At 40.0% G+C, this 17,556-nt stretch overlaps 1 protein-coding gene across 2 annotated transcripts; it reads right to left on the bottom strand.

Annotated features, from left to right (window-relative positions):
- Positions 1–87: 87 nt before the first annotated feature.
- Positions 88–9,892, bottom strand: ANKRD22 (ankyrin repeat domain 22; the record flags this gene model as incomplete). Of its 2 annotated transcripts, XM_082765101.1 has the most annotated exons (6): positions 99–2,139; positions 2,830–2,928; positions 4,030–4,107; positions 4,440–4,547; positions 5,519–5,710; positions 9,622–9,892. In XM_082765101.1, 6 exons carry the CDS (start codon positions 9,640–9,642, stop codon positions 2,062–2,064), a joined length of 576 nt encoding a protein of 191 aa, XP_082621227.1. In that variant the 3' UTR covers positions 99–2,061. The 2 variants fall into 2 exon arrangements, with proteins under 2 accessions (XP_082621226.1, XP_082621227.1); XM_082765100.1 differs by lacking the exon at positions 9,622–9,892 and having other exon boundaries at positions 88–2,139; positions 5,519–5,734.
- Positions 9,893–17,556: the final 7,664 nt, after the last annotated feature.

The raw sequence follows: 17,556 nt of genomic DNA, 5'->3' as shown, positions 1-17,556 counted from the left end.
TTATGTATCCCACAGCACCATTATCCCATGAAGACACAAAAATGGGATTTGCTCATCTGTCTGTTAAAGAACAACTCACCTTTATTTAAATTAAATAATTTATCCACTTGCCAGAGAGCTTAGCTTTTTTTTTTTTTCTTTTTCCCCTCTTCATGTTTACCAACATTGTCATGACCAACAAGATTATTTTAACTCATAAGAGTCTGAGGAGACAATCAATGACTTCCAAATACCAAGGAAAGCAACCTCAGAAGAACTGTGTCAGCCTTTTCTTTTTGGACTCATCCCAGTTTCCTCCTGTCTTCTATGATCACACATCACCCAAGGCTTTGTTCATACACTCTAAACACCCCAAAAAAAAAGACCATAGGTGGCAGCTGAGGAATGAGGAGATGCAGATACATCAGGCAAGCTGCACTCCAAGCAATACAGCTTCCTCCCCATATAGTATTCTTGACACTGTCAATTGAGTTGCTGAAAGCACTCTGGGCTTTCAGCTTTGACTTTTACATAATACTATGTCTTGATCATTCTGTATTCACAAAATTTCTTCAGTATAGGAAAACAGTCAACAGTTTTCCCTTCCAGCCCAAAGAGATAGCAGCTAAATCCATACTAAATCCATGCTATCCAAACAAGTGCCTCATATCTACTGACCTACAAGTTGATCTGGTAGATACTGTCCCCAGGCTATACGCAAAATGGTATAGCCACTATATATATATTATATATAGCTATAGGCTCAGACAGGGTAGTTTATTTCCCAGGTGTTTCTGCGTGGGGCCTTGACCCCATATTGCTCAATCAAGACCCTCTGCAGCTGGAATCAGTATCCAATAGGACAAGTACACTGAAAAATACACCGGCTTTCTGCAACACGGAAAACGCATGCTAACTTGCTCATACATATAGTCTAGAGGCCTTAGCAGTGTTGATCATGGCACTTATTTTCTAAACTTATGACAGCTTACAGAAAATGGTCAAAACTGACAATAAAAACAAAGATCCATTAGACCAAAGAAGCAAGATACAGCAGTGTTTGAAAGGAGAGATTCCGCTTTACTAGTACGTTATTAAATCGCAAAGTGCCAGGCCACATTTACAAATCATTTACGACTGCTGGTTTTCTACTGCCTTCATATATGCAAGAGAAGAAACATTAATTTATTATTATTGTTTTGGTATGTGCATCCTCTGCTGTGTGCACCACTTTTAAAAACATACTATCCTGTCTAGTCCCCTGGGAATGACACATCTGGCTCCCATCATCAGCATTTCAATTATTGATTTATTTTCTATTAGTAAACTGTTTATATTGGAAAGGTAGTCAGTCTAGACACTTGCTTCTCTTCTGAGACTAACATATTTTCATTGTTATTTATTAATGCATTAAAGCAACCTGGGAACTGGCTTTGTTTGTGGACTTCAACAACTTAATCTCTTCTTGCTCTTTCTTATCTGAGAAAAGAGAAGATAAAACTTCCCTCACAGCAACAAGGTGTGTGAAATTTGTAGCAGAGATGGAAGGAGGTAGAACAGAGAGATCTGTTTGACAAGTCATTTCCATTGTTGGAAAAGAAATACTAAGAGGAAGGGTGCCAGACCTTATATAAGCTGCTGTGGTATACTGTTCAGTTGTCAAGCATATCCCCTAAAGAACCAGTAACACACACTAAAGGATATTTTATTACTCCATCAGCTGCCAATCATGTGCAATGTTTAGGTTTACAGAAGTCTTACCATTGACTTGCTTGTCTGTGCAAGTCAAGCAGTAAAACTGGGGGAGCAGATGCGAAGGGCAATGTTTTGACCATTATTGTAGTCATTCACAGCTTAGTAGAAGCAAATGAACTCCTTTCAACCCACACAGCCTTGGGGGTACTGACAAGTCACATAAAAAACAGTCAAAGTCTGCAGCAAAGAACAGGTCGATTTGGACCAAAACTCTATCAAGTACCAGACCGCAGTCCTCCGCAGGACTCCTGCAGTTGTGAGAGGTGGATTGCCAGATGGGGTAATTTTCTGCATGTTCAAGAGTCCTTGATAGCACCCCATCCAGCACTAGGAAGTTTTCCTTAGCATGCTTTCAATGTTGCTGAACTGTAATCTTCTCGCAATATCTAAAGGAGTCTCCCCATCCTGAAAGAAACAGATGAAATACATTGTAATATGATAAATACCAACATACCAGGTCTAATACTAGTCTTGCTAAAGTCAGGGACAGAGTCCTTGCCCCCACTTAGGTAGTGATAGCCAATCCACTGTTTCCTGGGGCTAATGTCCAAAGACACTGCAGAGCTGATTTCAAGATCTATACAGGCAGAAGTTCGCTCATCTCAGCTGAGCAGTACAGGTATTCCCAATATCTCTTGGGACAATGTTTGAGCTTCTCTGAGGACAGCAGCTGCTTGACTTAGCTCCTTTCAGAAGAATGGTGCTCAACAAAGCACCTAGGAGGGCTCTTAATACTTCCCTGCAGCCTGCATCTTAGGAACAAATGTATCACAGCTATGAGTTAGGCTGAGGTATTCTAAAGACAGCTAAGAGATCTGCCAATCCACTGAACATCTAGGCAGTTTTGAATGGAAGAAATCTGACAGTGAAGAATGTGGATTTTAAAGTTGGTCTTGCCAATGAAGGCAAAGGGGCAAATATTGTATTATACCCCCACAGCAAACAAGTCTGATGCCAAGAAGCTGTGCACCTTTTGTTGTCTTTTTTTGTTTTGTTTTGTTTTGTTTTTTTAACTGCTGTACACCAACCAAGGCCTACAACGTAATTATTCACCCTCTTGATAAGGAAATACAGTTATTAACTCCACTGTCTTACCTGATTCTTTACAGAGGCATCTGCATTAGCTTCAAGAAGCAGAGGAATGACTGTCTGGTTTTTCATTTCACAAGCATAGTGAAGGGCTGTGCTACCAGACTGAAGGGAAACAGTAGCAGAAGAATTTTATTTTTATCACTTCTTTATTAGATCTTTGTTAATTCTATCAATTTTACTCTATGCCTTATCATTTTTCCCCTAATAACTAAATGCATTAAAAACGTATCTCATTTCCCAATGCACAACACAGTAAAATACATTCTCATGAGAGCAACAGGAAAATAAAAAATCGTTCCTCTCCTCAGATGTAGTTGCTAAAACAAATCTGATACCTTTTATCAGGAAGCCAATAGTTCTTTACTTATTTCAAAAGATTCCATAATCTTTTGCTCAACAACTATGTCTTAAGTTTGAGCAAACAGTATTGCTTAAGTGTTTTATAATTTGATTGCTGGTGAAATTGTGGTTTCTCCTTTTCTACCTTAGAGGAGAGTAGCTCTTTGCCACACCCAAGGAGACTAGTCAACACAGACATTACACGTGGTAGATCAATGCACTCTGAAAACCAAGAAAAGACACAGGGTCTAGCACTGGGACATGACCTTTGCCCATGTATCTACTCCAGTCCAAGAACTCTTAAATGATGATAAACCCAGATCCTTATATTACTAGAATCTTTATAGGATCAGGTATTTAATACATCAGCATTTTGACCCAGCTGGCCTGGATTCTCTTCTAAGAGACTTTGGTCAGAAAGGGACTGACAAAGTTAAAACAAACAAACAAACAAACAAAAAAACAGAAAATCATTCCCTCCAGGGGTACATACCACAGCAGTGAAGAAGCAGATAGTCAATTATAATAGTCTAAAGTAAAAAGTAAAAGTGCACATCCAACAACATCACATTGGTTTTTAGATGCTGTGTTTGTAACAACAGTTGTTCTGGCTCTAAAGCTAAGAAAATAATAAGCTTGATCAGAAAGCTGCACTGAGCTGTCAGTGGAGAATTAGCTGTGTACATTACAAAACTCCTGCCAAAGTGTCAATGTGAAAAACTGAATCTTCCTTTTACATCAAAATCAGTTCAGTCCCTGGTCCTACTCTGGAAGCAGTATTTTATAGCCAGAAGACTCTGAAGTTTGCTTTTAGTAACATTTTATGCATATGAGCCATATTTACGTTTGTATAATCCCACTTACAAAGTCTGTAGCATTAACATCAGCTCCAGCCCTAAGCAACATCTTGATCAGGTTTTCATTCTGCTTAGTTTTTGAGATCTGTTTGGTGCAAGGAAAAGAATAACACAGTGAGACAGTTCATCTGCATACATGATTAAGTAGATGTTGGCAGATACTCTTTTTCCTTAAAAAATAATAACAATAATAAAATTGTCTGGCTTCTACAAATGCCAAACTGATGCAGTGATACAATTCTGCCCCTTCAACAGTTACACTTGTAGCAAAAACACTGCTTCTTCCATTGCTCTCCATTAGTTCTTGTTTCAAAGAGAGCATTCTGTAAGCATTCCTGGCCTAAAATATCACCATAAGAAAGGTTATAAGGGGAAATGTAAAGATATCGAGGCTTTTCTGCTTTCCTCCAGACTCACCATGAGAAGATATCCAATAAGCAAAACTGGCATGAGTATTATGATGAGCACATAGTCAAGGAAGGTAAACCGTTTTCTCACAGCATAATGCAGACAAGTGCGGTCCTTCTAAATACAAAATAACTCTGATTAGTATCAGATTCACTGATCTGATTATATTTGTTTAATACTGACAATACTCAATCCTTTTATATTTCACAATCTTTTTTTTTTTCCCAGGTTATCTACTATAAATAGTTCTCTGATTTTCAAGCAGAAACTGGCACATGCATTTTGCTTCTTTCAAGTGGTAGCACATTTAACTTGTAAAGACCCGTGAAAACTGGACTCCACATGAAAGAAGGATGTGGGATCCAAAGGATTCCAAAAGTATGTCTGCAAACTTGGCTGCAGAGACTTATAAGAGCTCAATGTCACGTAGAGATACACACAGAGGAAATAGCAAGACCCCTAGCAGACTCAGTGAGAACAGAGTTTCAAAATCTTTGAGTATTGCATGTACCAGAGCTAGTAAAGGGCAGAGCTGTTGACTTGGGTGTTAAAGAACACTCATGTTAAACACCCTACAGTTCCTCAAACTGGAGTCTTACAAACTAGGTTATGGTGTTACATCATGGCCCAAAATGGACATGCTGTAAGAAAAATGGACAGGCTGTCCTTCAGAACTTCCTTTTTACTAGGGTGAATAAAAAAAAAAAAAAAAAAAAAAAAAAAAAAAAAAAAAAAACACAACAGAGGAACAGAAGGAACAGAAATAAGCTGGAGTGTAGGACAAATGCAAATTGCTGCAGGCAGAATATACTGGGGATGCCATGCAGTATTACCTAACCTGGGATCATGAACATAGAAAGAATTTCAGGTTGGCAATGTTTATTGTATCCTGTGTGCATTGGCAAGTCAGGAAAATAAGTGAGGAGATAAAAAGAAACATAAAGGTTTATTGAATTACAATTTAGGGGTTAGACATGCCTCAGCTGGAAACAAAAGTAAGGTTTGGAAGTACTGGCAATGTTCACACACATGTACTCCAAGAGTCTTAAAGAGCAGTCAGTGCAAAGGGCGAGTCTGTGGCCACTTACCTTGTTTCTGAGGTTGACATCAGCATTTCTTTTTAGAAGATAGCTAACTATTCTGTTGTTTCCCTGTTTGCATGCACAAATTAAAGGGGTATCTCCACCAAAGCTGTCCTGGATATTCACGTAATTGCTGTTTTTATCCAAAAGGAGCTGAACTTCATTGAAATCATTATTATACGCTGCTTGGCAAATGGGCTGAAAAGAGAAGATAATATTCATCAACCGATATGATTCACTAAGACATTTGTACTGCCCATCCTGGCTTTTACTTGCACATGCTACGAAACTGCCAAGCATTTCTGACAGAGGTTGTAATTCTAGGTGACTTCCAGAAGATGGTGGTAAGAGATGACACACAGCAAATGAAGCTGAGAATAACAAGAATGCTTTGAGTTTCTAGTATCCTAACACAGCCCAACAGTGGGAAGTCTGGCAGACTGGTAACATTTGAAGTTCTCCATTCAAAAGGAAGAGTTTTCTTTCTTTTCTTTCTTCTTCTGTACCGGGGTTCTTCATCATTTTCCAGGATAGGGCATTTCTAAATATCACCAGCAGTTTTTCCTTCTCATCTTCCCTTTATCACAGTCTAAATATGCTACAAGACCTAGCCCTGAACACTGAGCCACTTCCCCACCCCCTCCAGTTGTTAGCTTAATTTTTCTCACATTAAAAAACATTCACCTTATTTATATTTTCAAACAGGTCTTTTCTTTAAATATTACCTACAGTTTTTCTTTCTTATCCTTTATCATTTTATTTATGGATTTATTATTTAGAATTCATTATTTATTTATTTATTATTTTAATAATATTTTGATTCAATAATATATTTAATAATACATTTATTTATTATTTTATTATTTATTTATTATTTCTTATCCTTTATCACAGTCTAAACAAACAAAGAGCACTGAGGCAACTACAGAGTTCTGACAATGTAATGTACAGACAGTAGATTCCATGTTAAGCCCTAGAAAACACATTTCATGTCTACAGAAAAGCAAGGAGACTGTAAGTCAGGAAGCCCTCACCCAGATTTCCACAGTGTAGGAAGCCTGTCTCAGTAGTGGCGCAGCTAAACAAGCAGCTTCTGATGTTATGGTTACTCTATTACTGTTAGCTGTCCATCATGCATAAGAGGGAAAAAAACTCACAAGATGCATACTCAGAGCAACTGGAAGGCAGTATCAGAAAAATCCAAGATTCACAACTTGGACTGAGACTGACTCAGCTGTGGAGAAGTGCAGGACTATGACAGCAGAAGTCTCAAATAGCTGTTGCTCTTGCCCGGAAGGGTATAACAGCCAGGAGAACCACCACAGTTTCCTTGTTATAGATGCACTGCCAACTGGAGGACAGATATAAGTCTATGGCCTCTCTTTAGGCACATGAGATACTAAGGCCAGTGCTCCCAGAGAGAGAAAAAAAAAAAAAAAAACCTGAGGAAAGTATCAGTGGGAACTGAGCTCAGTTTCTGGAGAGGTTTGCAGTCCATGGCTCTCCCCTACACCACATTACTTGTCAGCTCCCAGTGACCTGAGCACCCCAGAGAGCTCGGCAGAGGCCTAGTCCTGCTCTTCACCGTAGCAGAGGAGACAAGGCTTTACACAAAGCACAAACAAGATACAAACAAGAGCTCCAGGTCTGAAAGGCAGGGAGCAGGACCAACAATTTGAGCTCAGGTAAAGACGAAGTGAGCACCTCTTTGAAAAGTCTCACAGCAAATCCCCTCACCTCTGCTCGCACCCTCCTGCAGCACCACCTACACTGACACAAGCTGCACACCAGAACCTAGCAGCTGCACAAAACATATGATAGAAGGCCAGAGAACACAGAATCCCAACACCAAACTCATCCCACCCTCACCAGGGGCGCCCTTTCCCTGCTGCAGGATCGGGGCAAACCAGGAACTGCCTCAGACCCTTCATGGACAGAGCACACAGCTCTGCCTGACTGAAGAGAACAAAGGGCAGGCACTGGGGACCGTGCTGTGTGGGAGGTGAAAGAAGGGGGACCTGGCAGCTCTTCAAAACCTGGCTGTGTGGATACAAGGCTGACAGCAAGCTTACTCAGCTTGGGAGCAGCCACCAAGGGGCACTCAAGGACATTGGCATCTCCAGAGAGCTTTCAGTGCTCTGCAGGAAGAACGAGCCACAGACACAATGCTGTGCAAGAGCCTGCCTGTATGGTTATTATGAAATCTGGGGTTGAGGATTACACATGGCAATGACTGATGGTCACCCAAGTCAGGTGTTCAAAGAAAAGCTGAATATGGACTTTTAAGCAAAAGCTCTCTAGCTAGATCAGAATCTCTCATTATACAAACACATTTTACGAGCCCTTTAGAAGAGGATTGCATTGTTCGGTATCTGAGGCTACAGGAAAGGTGAGAAGTAGTCATAGGACAGACAAGGATTTTAATGTTTAAAATCACTCAGTACAAGATCACCAGATAAGGGGTGAAAGTAAAAAAACATTAGATGTCAGATAGAAGGACAATGCCTCTATGGAATTGTTTATTTATAGTCTCAATTATGGGTCATATGTCCGAAATCAGGACCTGGTAGTTTGCTCAGATTCAGATGAATTGCCACATGTGAATTTCCTGGTTTGTTTTCAGAGCTTCTTGTATTTTCCTCTGCTTAGATTTGCTGAGGTAGTGGTAGGCTACCAGATATTCAGCAAATTCTACCAAACATGACATAAAAGTGTGAGGCAAAGCACTAAGGACAAAGCATTCAGCCACTAGAGAAGAAGCTAAAGGTAAAGCTGGTCTTGCAACTGGAACAATAATTTCAGGTGATAATTGCCTTCTCCTTCAAGAACTGCAAGGGATTGCCAAAGTTACATCAGACACCAGCTGTTTAGACAAAAATGGAGTCACTTCATAACATCCAGATATTCTGAATCAATACAAAGTCTTCCTGTGTGCTAAAATTCATGCAGAGGCATGCTATGAACTTAACAGGAAAGTCTAAATCATATTTGGGATGCTGAGGAATGTACTATTATCCCTTCCATACTTCTCAGCAAATAAAACTTGGACTTTCTTATTTGCACTTGTGTAGATTTTTATCAGGTGTAAATGATTTGCTTTTACCAAGCAAATTACCTCTCACTCAAAAAAAAATTAAAGGAAGGATAACAAACCATATGAAATTATTAATTAACAAGCATGGAAGATAGAGACAGCATTTGAGCATTCTCTAAACACCACTTTAATTCAGCTAGATGACTGGTTTCTTGTACGGTACTATCTCAGAGTAGTAGAACTGGAAAGAGGAAACAAATACTTTCAGAATAAGACTCAATCTACTCAGCCTATCAGCATATGAATGCACAGATTCAAGCTTTCCATAATACTGAGAGAGGAGAAGATGTTTAATTTCATTGAATAGCCTTTTAAAAATAAAAGGGTGGCTTTCAGCATCAAAATGTAACCTTTTAAAGGAGCAGCTATCTGATGTTATCTCCAGGAAGATAAACAGCAGTACAACTCACTGTATTCACAATCAAAAAGAACTGAAACTTTCATTTGTTTCCAAGTGCACAGATGGAAAGGTTATAAAACAACTAGTAAGTCTAGGTAGCACCTATGCTGAAATCCAGAGTTGTGCTAAATGGACAATAGTCTGAGGATAAACCCATAAAGAGCTATTTTTTATTATTATTTTTTTTTTAAATCACCTTCCTAAAGCAGTCCTGGGACAGGGGGTTTCCTTAGATACTACCTTTATTATTTGTATTCAACAGAAGCCGAGGAGTCTGCTTGCAGTCCTTAATTATGCAGTGCTCAGAATCTCTCTGATATTAACGCAGAACAGCAAAAAAATGTTGAACAAACACATACTTTCTTTGTGAAGTCACAACACTTATACTGGTTATTGCACTTTCTTTGCTCCTACAAACAGTACTTTTGCAATTTGTAATAGCCAAAGCACAGCATTTCCAAAGGAAAAGAACTTCCATGGTTTTAAGCCTGTGTATGTGAGGATGTGAAAGGAAAAAAAAAAAAAAAAAAAAAAAAAAAAAAAAAACAACTACAGGACTACTGTATATCCACAGCTCCAATAGCTTCAGTTACTGTGCAGAAAATGGTCACGTACCTCTGAATAGAGTATTCCCATGCCTATTCTTCACTGCTTGAGTTCTTTCTTGTTCACCAGCCCAACAAGTTAACCTCACTTGAAATGCTCTTGAGCTTGTTTAATTCTGGTTAATATTTAACTTAAAACGTAGCTATCTCGCTTTCTTAAGCTACATTTCCTTTAAGTGCTTTCTGCGTGGTAGCATGAAACAATTGCCTTCAGAAACCCAACCCAGTGAGGTAAACGTGAGAACAGCAGCTTATGGGAGACTGACAGAACAAGTTACAACAGAGAGAAGCATTTTCCTTTGTTATTTTTGCAATAACAGCCTCTGGTTGCCTAAAAAGGAAGGCAGCAGAACAGACTAGGGGGTTGGGGAAAGAAAAAGAGAAGAAAATTTCACTAGTGAAGAAAGGGAAAAAAAGAAAAAAGAAAAAAAAAAAGTAAGAAAACTAAACTTGGAAACAAGTAACTGAGAACAGTAGCTAGTTTGCCAGTCAGTCGACTTCCCACTTGCATACAACTCAAACTCTCTGCAAGAACACGTCAGATGTCTACCAGGAAAGATCCCACACCTTTGATGAGAGTTCCAGGTGTAATTAGCTTCAGTCTCTTATTAAACACACCAGCCCATTTCATCACCATCTGCTCACTCATTTCTTCCTAGCCCAGCCCAAACAATGAACATGACTCATGTTTAGGCTGCTCATTTTACACATTAAATGCCGTAGAGCTTCCTTGGGAAGAGATTTATTCTCAATGCCTCCATTCTGCTTGAGTGTTCATGGTTCTAAGAATAAGATGATGAACATTTCTGTATTATGCTTAGCCTTTCTGAGTAGGATATGTATATTTTAAGTGTTTAAGACACTCCAAAATCCCTTTTCCCTTTATAATTGGAATCCACTACATGTCCTCTATTTCAAAGTTTTAAAACAAATGCGTGCAACTGCCCATCTTAAATCCAATCCATCTGCGTTACATTTGAGAACTTTTATTACCATACAATTTTCAAACTTATTTTCCAGTGAGGTGGGTAGACTATTAAAACTACTTATCCTTCTCTGGTTAAAGTTGGATAGCTCCACTGACTAGTGGCAGTTTGCTGGCACCAGTTCTAAACATTTCACTGGCTCCTTACTGGAAGAAAATTAGGTTGGATTGGAACAGAAACACACAGTACACCTAACTGCAACAAACCTCCCTGGTATCCTCCCAATGAATTGATCAGAGTAGTAACACCTCAGAAGTAAAAGGTATTCACAGAATCACAGAACTGTAGGGGTTGGAAGGGACCTCGAAAGATCATCGGGTCCAACCCCCCTGCCAAAGCAGGTTCCTCAGAGCAGCCTGCCCAGGTAGGCGTCCAGACAGGCCTTGAATATCTCCAGAGAAGGAGACTCCACAACCTCCCTAGGCAGCCTGTTCCAATGCTCCATCACCCTCACTGTGAAGAAGTTCTTTCGCATGTCAGTGCGGAACTTCCTGTGCTCTAACTTGCAGCCATTGCCCCTTGTCCTATCCCCACAAACCACTGAGAAGAGGTTGGCTACATCCTTCTGTCCCCCACCCCTCAGGCATTTATATACACTGAGGAGATCCCCTCTCAGTCTTCTCTTCTCCAGGCTGAACAGACCCAGGTCTCTCAGCCTTTCTTCATAGGGAAGATGCTCCAGGCCCCGTATCATCTTTGTGGCCCTCATTCCTTGTCAGTATTTTGTCATGTCCAGATCCTAAGGAATGGGCACTCTCCAACATCAGCTGGCAAGGTTGTTGGAATTTATAAACGCTTATAAAGGCTTAAATCACTCAGCTGTTCCCTAGTGGGAACAACCTTAGTAAATTACTTAATTCTCTCTTAACACCAATATACAAACGTATGGTATTAAGGTGGTTTTGGCTGGGACAGCCAAATTTTCTTTATAGTAGTTTCATGGTGCTGAGATTTGGATTTATGATGAAAATGGGGTTGACAACACACCAATGTTTGAGCTATTGCTGGGCAGTGCTTACACAGCCTCGAAGCCTTTTCTGTTTGTCACGCTGTCCTACCAGCAAGCAGTCTGGGTACGTACAAGAAGCTGGGAGGGGGTACAGCCAGGACAACTAGCCCCAAATGACCAAAGGGATATTCTATGCCATAAAACATCACATCCAGCAATAACAGCTAGGAAAAATAAGGAGGAGTGTTGTTGGGGGACTTTTGGAGTTACAGCTTTTGGCTTCCCAAGTAAACATTACATGTGATGGAGCATGTGATGGAGCCCTGCTTTCCTGGAAATGGTTAAACATCTGCCTGCCAGTGGGAAGCAGTGGATAAACTCCTTATTTTTCCTTTTTTTTTTATTTTTTTTTTTTTAATGAGCTTCCCAACTCTTACTCTTCTGATTCTCTCCCCAGTTCCACCACGGGGAATGAGCAAGTGGGTGTGTGGGACTTTGTTGTCTACCAGAGATAACCCACAACAAAAGGAAAATAATTTTTTAAAGAAAAAACTAACAAACCTGTCTTCAAATAGCACAGAGATAGATAGCTTCAGGCATCACCTTTCCCCAGACAGTGTAAATTACCATTTAATCCAGTGTCACATCTCTGGCCCTCTTATAAATTATTGAAGTGACTGTTGCGGTCAGAGTTTTAGCTGGAAAAGAGATAAGCAGCCCAACTGCGATGAGATCTGAACTCTCAACTGAGATGAGATATGAGTTATGGAAATTCATGTAGTCACAGGTTCAATTCTGCTAGATGTATATCCTTACTGTTCTTTAACATGATTATAAATGAAGATTCAAATCCTGACTGTTTTAATCTTTTTGTTGTTGTTGTTGAATAAGTTGTTTTTTTCTGCAAAAGATGCCAAGACTGAGTGGATGGGTGAACTGGGAGCTATTTAGTCTGTGTACTTCCTGAAAGAATTTACAGTACTTGAAAAGTTTTCTGTGAGCCAGAATCGAACTAGGAATTTATCAGAAGGGCCTTCACCTGAGAAACGGTAAGGGAAACTTAGTAGGAACTACTGAATCTTGTGATGCTTGCACATGTGTGTCTACAGCTGAGATGTGATGGGTTTCTTTGGGGTGACTCAAGGTGACTGGTGACTTCCTAGCCTTACATCCCAATGCTCATACGGTTGCTACTGGGGTACCTCTGTTACAGTCCATCCTGTGCCTAAGACAGTTGTTCCAACAACTCAGCTGCCCTCAGGAATGTTCCCAGTGCACAACTGATCTGTTCTATCTCCTTCCCAGTTTCCAAATGCATGCCTTGAACTCCCAAAGACTGTTGGAAATTACCATAAACAAATGGGGAGAAAGCAAACAGAAAGTAAAAAAGCAAAAATGTTATCTGGACATACAGTAAATGAAGAGCTTTAGGCTCCATCATAAGCTCTTTCTACTCCCTTCTTGCACCAAACACCTGTCTCTGCACTTATTTCGCATTTCTTTTGGTCGTATTAAGAAACATGGCTATTGTCTCTCACATGTTCTCACACCCCCTTACTTGAGGAAAAGGATGAGTTTTGGTTTTGAATTTATTTACTGCACACTTGTTTTTAAACATGTGCTGGACCTAAAAGTGGTAAGACTGATATGTAGGCTGGGATGATTAGTTCCAGAGAATCCATTTCTTCAGACTTTGTCTAGTTTTAAGAAAGTTCTGTCCCAGGGCTGAAGCTGTTGATTGACTATACCTGCAGAGTACAGTCCGTTTGAAAATCTCCCCAACACCAGCAGGTGCTACAAAACAGGACACAGATATGTGCACACTTCACAATTGCGTTCTGAGGACAGAATACAGGAGCCAGAGCTACTGAATTTCCATCTTTCCCTTTTGCATCACTCTTAGGATTCATCACTCATAAAGGCTGATCCTGGCCTGCCTGAGCTACTGACCTCCATAACCAGTTCTTTGGCAGTATTGCACAATGTGAAACACAACGGCCCCTAAAAATGAGTGGAGCTTTACATCTGCACAAACCTGCAGATGCACAAATATTTGCAGCATCAGTGTTATCCCATATGGTATCTCTTCATCTAAATTATCCAAGTAGGATATTGACTGGGCGATGCCTCAGCAGAGCGATGCATGTGATAAACAACTGGTTTCTTTCCCATACATGCCTACTCAAACAACAGGTAATCATCTGGCAAATGCAGGAAGAAAATTTATGAGAACCGTGAGAGTACTTGGGAAGAGGAATAGAGTTCAAAGATGAAGGGAAGAACACATACAAACCATTTCCTTAAATGAACTCTACCTTTGTATTTTATAGTGTTTGCTTGATCTTTCTAGGGAATCTGCTTTGGCAGGGGGTTTGGACCGGTGATCTCTTGACGTCCCTTCCAACCTCTACAATTCTGTGATTCTCAGAATGAATGCCTGAGAAAACTAAGAATCATCCCTAATAGCCACCATGCTTTTGCCAGACTTTGTAGAAATATATTCTTCAGTCTGGTGGCTTAACATGAAAAACATCAACATGGTATGTACAGTTCTCACCAGCTCTATCAAGAACTTAAGCTGCTGCTCCCAAAACCTACCTTCAATCCTATAGTATGAATCCTCAAATTCTGTTAATCTGCATCACACTGCAGGGAACAGCCCCCAGTACCAGCCAGCAATACACTGGCAGGGCATCACTGCTTTGCTCCTCAGAAGAGCTCTTGGCATCATCCCTTCAACGCAGAGCTGCTCCACCACAACCCTGCAGGCTGCCCTCTGCCAGACCTCACATAGGGCCCTGTCTCCTTGTTCGTACTCTGACTGCTGGTCTCATCAGAGATCCTCTATATGATGGCACACCATGGAAAAGGAAATTAAAGTCCTGTTTGCTTCATGTTTCTAGCAGCTCTTTGCAAGCCTGCAGACCATCATAGATGTGGTTAGAGGCACAGGATAACTAGACATTTGACAGACATTGGGGGTTAAGACTTTTAGGTACTTCATGTTATGTTCAGCTGTAAGCCAGACTACCTGAACCTCAAATTGTTGCTCCAGTGTTTTCAAAACTGAATAAAATCTATCTCAGTTGAGTGGTTTCTCTGGGTAAAGGCAACATCACATGTCCTAGGAGATTTCTGTATATCTTTTAGGCTTTGCGTTTCCTATGCTTTTTTAATATGCATTACTTTCATTGTCTCTTTCCTATGTCTCGTCTTTTTCCAAACTAAAAATAAGGGACAGTACTCAGGTTCACCTATCTTTTGCTCTTCATCTGATCCCTAGTATCTATCAATATCAGAAATTACATAAACTTTGTACACCCCATATGTTGGTATGCGGTAGAACTAGGTAAAATGTAGATGATTCCAGCCTGAACTAAAAATGTAGCATGGTGTTAGCTCAGACTTTAGCAGAGCACTCATCTCTGTCTCTCATTGAGCAGAGATGTCAGAGTTACCAATCCATAAGATCTTTCATCAAGCAATCACTTTTTTGGCCATTCCACAGACTGCTCACTACTTCATAAAGTAGACTTGTTTCTACAGTTTCTCTAGGTTCTGTTTACTAACAAAGATTTGCTTCACTCTGTTTCCCCACATGAGGCAGAAGATTATTAGCACCCACATTCCAGAGAACCTGCTGCACAGGCATCACTTTCCTGTGGTGTTCTTCTAAAAGCTCATCTGTCCATAATAAACCACAAGTCCTTCTGAAGATACTTAATAGTTAATTTGCTGAAGAGACTGGTGCTCATGCAGGAGGATTCTATTTTGTTTGTAGCATACCTGCCTAAGGATACAGAACATGTCCTTCTGGCCATGGTCACAAAGCCAGTTTCAGTGAGGACTGAGCCCCTGCGCTGACTATAATTAATTCAGTGGTCAGCAATGTTTACACGGAGTTCATGCAAATTGTTTGGAAGAAACAAGAAATGTTGTTAGCATCCTGTCTGAGGAGAAGTTTATATGATGTTTTCAAACTTCATTCAAAACTTGGGAGTCCCTACTGGAACAGGCTCATTCAGAGCAAACTGGTCTTTCTGTGTTGTGGTACTCACCGACCAACAGTTTTAGGGATATATGTGTAATACCAAGTATATTCCTTTTAAATTACCTCTATTTTCATTCTAAGATTACCTAACAAAAAAGAATTGTCCCCAGGAAACTTGCAAGTGCAGTTCAGAAAACAAGTGGCAGGTGTGGAACCAAGGACCGTGCCAGCTTCTGTGCAAACCACAGTAGCAGAGACCACATTTGTATGTAGAAAGTATTTGAAAACAGCTGGACTCATCCCCATCTTCATCCCAGAATAACATGATCACTGCCCGAGACGAGCAGTAGTACAAAGCAAGACCTGTAACAGCCTCAGGGAACATGAACCCCCAGGTCCCTGCTAAATAGCCTAACCACAGATTAGGTGCCTCTTAACCTTTCCTGCTCCATGGTGCAATTTGGTCTTTCAGTATGTCACGCAAAGGTGCTATTTATCATAACATATCTCCACTCCTTAAGTACTGCCAAATCAGCACTTAAACGTCCTCGCCTATACACGCAGACAACACACAACACTCTATTGCTGCTCTTAAGTGAATTTTGATTTCCTTTTTTTTTGGCATAAGTTTCTGCCAGTGAATCAGTCCACTAGCAGAGACAGACAAGGGACTGCAGCAGAAGACAGTGAAAGGCAGTGAAAGAGAAGACAGAAGACAGTGAGGCAGTGAAAGCAGAGGTAAGTTGCTTGTATGTATGTGTTCGTGGTCTCTGTCTCCATTGCCTGTCTCCATAAGATGTGCAGTCTTGGTTTCGTGCAGTTGCTTGTATGAGCAAACAGCCTGCATCCTCTCTGATCTGTAAGCCTGTTGCTATGCGTCTAAGTGCATGTTTTCCAAACTTGAGTAGAGGAAGAAGTATTTGATCAGCTAAAGCAAAAAAGGAATAACTAACAGTTTCATCTTGCTCTGCTTATGTTTATTTTTTTCCTGAGACCATCATTGTGGTTGAGTGAAAATGTCAGCATAGAAAGAGTGTGCATAAATTGGCCATTTTGCACTCAGTCTCAAATGCACTTAAGCTTTCCTCATAAGTTAACCATGAGACTCAGATATCTTCTAATTGTCCTGGTGGCTTTCAGTCCCACTTATAGTTGAATGCGAAAAAAATATTATGACTCTCTCAAGAGTATGTTGATGAATTTCTAGAAGGTTTAAAGCTTATTTTCATTAAATATCAAAAGTTTCCAGAAGTTTGGAATAGCCTTTTTAATGTACCTTTCAAGTGGTCTCTTTCATTACTTTTTTTGTTGTTGTTTTGTTTTGTTTTTTATTAAATATTTGTTAATTTCAATTTGCCATTTAAATGCTTCCCTTTACCATTGTTTCATAAGATAAAAAGAGTAGATTGTTGTTCAAGGTTCCTACAGTCAAGACTTTACCTCTGAAATTAATGAGACAGCGTGTGCCAAGCTTTGTAGTTAATTGGTGTTCTCTATCTGATTTAGAAAGCATTCATCTGGAAGTGCCTTAAAGCACTAAGATGGGTGACAATATAGGACATGGAAAGAAGTATACCTGAAAAGGGGCAACAATTTTGCTACCCTCTTGCCTCATCTGTTAGTAGAAAAACAAACTATGACTTAAGTTGAACTTCTGAGTTTGCTTCCCAAACTACGTTCCACATGCAGACAGACACAAAGGAGCATAATTTACTTCTAATAGAACAGAATAAAACAGTAGAAAGCAGTGAAGAGTGTCTGCTATAAAACTGTGCTACCAGTGCACACAGCTGGGAGGATCTCCCTCTGTTCTATTGACAGAAGAATGGAAGCATTTGCCTATATAGTGAATAGACTAAACTTGGATGCTAATATTAAAATTGAGGGTATTTCCCAGCTTTTATTTAACCTGATAGTTCTAGTGATTGAAGGGGACAAAATATTTAATAAATAATTAAAAGAACTGAGAATGCCCTCCCTCATTAAAAAGTTCAGACAGAATGAATCTCTTGGTTATCC

This window comes from Aythya marila, assembly GCF_965140915.1.
Source record: "Aythya marila genome assembly, chromosome: 7".
NCBI classification, from domain to species: domain Eukaryota; kingdom Metazoa; phylum Chordata; class Aves; order Anseriformes; family Anatidae; genus Aythya; species Aythya marila.
This window is presented reverse-complemented; position numbering and strand designations above follow the sequence as displayed.